General features: G+C 30.5%; 1 protein-coding gene across 10 annotated transcripts in view; it reads right to left on the minus strand.

Moving 5' to 3' along the window:
• The window catches only part of LOC145293116 (uncharacterized), a 327847-nt gene that overhangs the window by 23585 nt on the left and 298146 nt on the right, over positions 1-6116 (minus strand). For all 10 annotated transcript variants that reach the window (XM_080139507.1, XM_080139503.1, XM_080139504.1 and 7 more), the window contains one exon: positions 3767-3933. In XM_080139507.1, the coding sequence (XP_079995633.1) occupies positions 3767-3933 (167 nt within the window). The remainder of the gene's footprint in view (positions 1-3766; positions 3934-6116) is intronic.

Consider the following 6116-nt stretch of genomic DNA (forward strand, 5'->3'; position numbering starts at 1 on the left):
GACATCACAAAAAAAATAGTGAAGAAATGATGAATGTGAGAAGTGTGAAGGGGCAATGTTGCCTTCACATTTTTGCCAAGTTTCAGAAAAATCTAATTGATGGAACAAAAGTTATGGGGTAAAAAGTGTAATTTTTTTTTTCAATTTTGGGGCATTTGTTACCCTTTTGAGCTTCTAGGAACACTGAATCCCTGTGAAAACGGACAAACGATGCCGTTTCACACGCTAAGACATGTATATTTGAATTCAGTACCATGCAAAACTACTACATAGTTAGACATATCAAGTTTTTCTTGGGAAATATGAAAAAAAGAGCCACAAAAAGAGGCGTTTTTAACACTGAAAGTCCCCGGGGACACGAACCAGACTTTTGCCAGGGTCACTCATACTAAGAACAATGGGCTCCACATTTTGGCCAAGTTTCAAAAGAAATCTAATGGATGGGGCAAAATGTGTCATTTTTTACCTCTTGAGTCTCTGGGGGTACAATGGGAACTTTTGTAAAAATAATTTTTTTACTGTGCACATCTATTTAATGAAATACAATTTGTGGCAAAATTTCAGGAAAAACTAATGGACGGATATCTGACAACAGTCTGGATTAACGGACGCACAGAAGCAACTGAAATCCGGTCCTTCTCCAATAAATCGGGGGAACAATACTCTGCATTTTGCTTTTCATGTCAGGTTTAAAAAAAAAATTAAAAACCAAGAAATTGAAATGAATAGTAAAGATTTTTATGATTGTCTTTTGAAAAACTTTTAAACTTCCAAAATAATGGTTTTCATCTACATATTCTATAACTTAGTATTCATAGGTCATCAATATGATATCTTTTCTCAAATGCTTTGACCATTTAAATATATAACATTTCTCACAAACAGAATTATATTAATTACACTTTGATCAAGTTATAAAATAAAAATTTTTAATATGAATATTCTGTATAAAAGCTAAGATATGCAATTTGTTGAATAGTTATTAATGAAATAAATCTTTATTACATCAATAAATGTCTTCATATAATTAAAAAAAATAATTTGCTAATTTAAATTCATAGAAAATAACATTTTAAAATACTTTGAAGAAAAATAAAGAATTACTATTCATATAATTTGATCTTTATAATACTAGAAGAATATCTGTCTTTAAAAAGGTAAAATTACCCCCTAACTCTAATTTTACGAGTTTTGCAGCACTTTAATATCTATTTATGCAGATTAACATAAAGATATAATTCTACAAAACCTGATTATATATATATATATATATATATATATATATATATATATATATATAAAAATCCTTATTCAAATTTTTGTTCAAAATCCATTACATGAACTTTATTCTAGAAAATGTATAATATTTATGGCATCTTAATAACTTTCTTGTAATAAAGATAAGCGGTCTGAAAGTAATAACTTCACACCAAATCTATTTGAATTCAATTCCCATTAGAAAAATAGTTTCAGAATCTTCTTTGTGTTTTAATTGGGGGAGGGATTGATAAATATATAAACATATACACAATATATACTATTAAAATATATACTTAAAAGATAAACGGGATTTCCATAACATATGAGAGATCACAAAGATGACAGTACAATCTACTGAATGACATACACACTCAAAATTTTTTTTTCTTTTTTACCCAAACCACAGCTACCAAGAGAGGAGGCCAGTGAACATGACAGCGTGGCGTCAATGCCAAATCGACTTGTAGGTAAAGAGTACCTAAAGTTTCCTGTGTTCAACCATGTGGTTCTATATTTAAATAACTATTACTTTAACGTAATAGTTATTTAAATATTTCAACATATAATCTTGTGGGGAAAATCCTGCTTCCCAATAAGAGACATTCTGGATAGGAACAAAAATAATCTCAGTCATGAAAGAATTCTCCACCAACAGAGGTCAGAAAAGGTGAAGTGTAGCATCAAAACAGATACTACACTGTGATCTTGTCCCGAAGGCCAAGAAATGTTTGTGTTTAATATGTTTCTTTAATTGTTTGTTCCCTAAATTCATAATTCAGTTTTATCATTATTAGATTGTATATTGCTTTAAAATGACGTAATATTTATATTTTATATTGAATAAAGTTCGGTTTCATTATTAATCGAATTGGGTTCCTTTTATTTTCTTTTTTAACAGGTTTTAAATCTTTTTAAAAAGATTTAAAACATGTTAAAAACATCACTGTATTGACAGTGATAGTTTGACAAATCTTACCTACATTGCCTGCAGGCATTTTTCAGTTAACAGGCCTCCTATATCTCAGTGGTAGTACCCAAACCCAATCTCTCAACCAAACAAACTATGACAATACCGATGCACAATGTATGCACATAAGGATTTATAAACAGATTTATAAACAGATGTTATTTTCAAGGTTTTGCAGGCACAGAAGTACCAGGCTTATTATTCCACCTATAATTACGATGAGAGATGGATTTATATGATAGTATCTTTTCTCAAACCATTTCCAAACGTATTAATGAAAATAAAGCAATTGCATCAGGAAAATTGTCCATAGTTCATGTCAGTAATCAGTACATCATTTTATAGGTACATAGTATATTACACACACAATTATAGGGACATACTATATTACATGCATTAGAGACTAGTCTTTAAACAGCAATATTATTTATCTCTTCGGAAGGAGGTTAGACACGCAGTCAGGGATGATTTTGAAAAGCCAATGTACTAGGATAAGCAGCACAAGCCTGGCCTACAAAAAATGCCTGAACAGTCCAACTGGCATTCTCCAGTAAGGGATGCTTCAGGCGATTAAGAAAAATCTAACACCTTCTCAGAGAGAGGGTAAAGCCTGGTAATGTGAACCTTCTAGAACTCAACAGAACCATGTTTTAACCAAATGGCAACAAAGTCACTGTTGAACCTGATATTTTGGAATATCAGTAGTAACCCATACTCTTACAAAATTTGAAGTCTCCTTAAATGAGGATAGTGGGATAAAGAGGCTTTATAAACTCGATGTCTGTGTGCATGTACATTTCATATATAAAAATAAAGGTTAGAGAATCATATTGAAAGTAAGTACGATAACTTATCAAAGACCCTTTTATGATTACCTCCCTTTTACGTTGTAATCCCATAATCCCTTTTTCACTCCCCGCTTCCTCTTCCCGTCTCAAATAAAATATACTTCTCTTTATACCCGTCACGCACGTGTCGTGTCCTCCTTCAAATCTTCGTTCCAGTTCCTTTTCTCTTTTCACTGAAATGCAACTCGCAACAAATCGTATAAAATTGAAAAAGTGTATTCTTACATAACATTTATAGGAGAAGACGATAGAAGTGGTCCCAAATCATTGATCTGCATCATAAACAGCTAAGTAATTTGTAAATACGTTGATCTTAGGCTGATGATCAGGAAGCAATACCCTGATCCAAGGTCAGGCTGCACCAAGAATACTACATAAATAATTCTAGCATTTCTGACTTAATTTGTATTATGGGCTATTAACCCTTTTAGGGTTATTTAATGCCATTATTTAATGAATTGAATACAAGTTGCCATTTTATCCACAGCTAGCTTTCCCAAACAAATGCATAATTCCACTGATACCACATTTTTCATATATTATGTACACACTTAGTATTGCAATAATCTCAATCGGAATATTTTTTGTAAAAAGCTTAAAACCACACACACAAAAAAAAAAAAAAAAAAAAAAAAAGAGGGGGGGGTGCTTTAAAACGATGAAGAGTTAAATTGAAAGTGAATTTTCGCACCTCTGCTGGCAAATTTAAGGTTTTCTCTTCAAGAGTTTCTGCTTCTTCAACGACAACAGATGTTTCAAAATCTTTTTCTCGGATGAAAATTTTAGCATTTGTTTCATCTGGACCGAGAGAAAGTCGTTCTAACAATGGTACGTCATTAGAATGTAATTCTCTTTCACCTGCAATCGAAAAAAAAAAAATAACTTCACTGTTAATAACATTCAGCATATTTGGTTTTAGTCAATTTTGGTTTAAGCACAAGTTGGTTTTAATCAATTTAATTTATTGCTGTAAATAATTTTTAACAATTCTTTCCTACAAATTGTCTCTTAGTCCTCACATTCCATGAATAATTTTTCTAATAAAGTGGGAAGAATTGTATATAATACTTATTATTGGTCAATTTTTCACCTTGAAGTGATTTTTTTTTTAAGCCTTTTCATCAAATGGCTTCATTATTTGTCTGGGACAGCCCAAAAAATTATGAAATTTAGTTTTTATTAGGTTTATCAGAAAATCCTTAATTTTGTTTATTTAGAATTTGAAAAGTAATATTAATTTGGAATATTGCAATTTCTTTTATATTAAAAATTGGTTTAGAAACCATTAAAAAAGTCATAAAGTATTTAACATTGTTACAAGTATAATCTAATAGAGTGTCTGTCTTGCTTGCTATCTGACAACTTAAACTTTCTCTCTCTGCAACATCAAACATACCCCTCAAGAAGAGTTCCCAATGCAAGGGGAAGCAACTTCAAAGAAAGCACTATTTTAATTGATCAAATACTAACTTATTTTTTAACAACATTGTGTCTGTTAATGTTTAATTTTGTTTTCACCTTTCCGTGGGTTTTCATAATCATTGCAATAAGATATAGAAATAACAATGTTAGACTAGTGCTACAGCTAACATGAACATAATATCAAATATATATAAAAATAGAATTTTTTGATAGCTCTAATAAATTAATTTTAAATTGCTTTAGTAATACCTGAATACACTGTCATGCTCATAATAGATTCATATTTTATAATTAAATTGTAAGAACTTTAGTCTAAAATTCCTCTATATTTACTTTCAATAGCTAAAAAGGTGCTTCATAGCTTTATAAATTAGATGGAGAAGTTCCTAAAATGCATTGATATATGGTAATTTTTTAAAAAAGTTTTTGAATTTACTGTTTTCTTTTGCATATTTTTACATATCCGTTTAGCCTTTATTTTTTGTCTCTTCTCTCCTTTATCCACATCATATTACCTCCCTTCCCAACCCTATAAAATATTTTTCCAATTACTAACTGAAAGTTTTCAAAGTTGGTGTTGTCCTTTAACCTTTACATTTGTATAATGCTGGCCTTTTCTCCTTTTCTGGCAAGCATTTAGCTTCGAAATGCCATGGCCTAAAGAGTTTTCTCTCATTCTTCTTTCTGTAACTCTTACTGATGTGATAAAGTTCCTATATAACTTTACTCTATATCTTGTTATATATATATATATATATATCCATATTCCTTTGTCAAACAATAAATTTTGTTGTAATTATACATAATTTAACTCGAATTTCCATACATATAACTATTTCATTTACTCACATAAAATTAATATACAAAAGTATAAATTTATGCGTAAACTTTAAGTATTTACTTCAAAAGTGATCAATATGTAGGTAGAGCTAGTTAGTAAGTTATAAAATAACTATGACGATTAAGCTACACTGAATATTCCATGTTTCATCCACTCTAGGACTCCTCAGGCTTATGCGTGAATTTTGTAGTTGTCTTTCGTTTTTGTATACGCACCTTCTATTGAGATTTTTGTTAGCCAATCAGCTTTCTAGTATCCACCGCGCCCTTCCTATCAGCCAATGAACATGCACTTACCGGACAAAGGCCTATTTGACCTCTGGTTGACTTGTTCCTTTGTGTGTGCTCTATTTAGCCTGGATATCTGGTTTCTTGACCTGTTTTAAATCTAGGTTAGTTTTTTGTTTTTTGTTAGTTTATGTATGTATATATATCCGTGTACATATATATATATATATATATATATATATATATACACACACACACACACACGTGATAGTTTATGTATATTCATGGTTATTTAATTTATTTATTTGTTTATTTTCTATTGTCTTTGTTAGTTTTAAATTTATTTTGTATCGCTATCCTAGAGTAAATTTTATTCTGTGAACACAGTTGTTTGCTATTTCTCTTCTACAGTTTAATAGATGTTGGGGTTCTTTAAAGTACAGGATAGCAAAGTTTTCATGAAGGCATAATCTACATGAGTCGTTCGTCTAGGTATCTACATGTGGTAGCTGTCTTATTTTCCATTCGACTACTGGCGAATGGCCGCTTTC

The sequence above is a fragment of the Euprymna scolopes genome, chromosome 14 (assembly GCF_053919585.1).
Source record: "Euprymna scolopes isolate OS-2025 chromosome 14, ASM5391958v1, whole genome shotgun sequence".
NCBI classification, from domain to species: Eukaryota; Metazoa; Mollusca; class Cephalopoda; order Sepiida; family Sepiolidae; genus Euprymna; species Euprymna scolopes.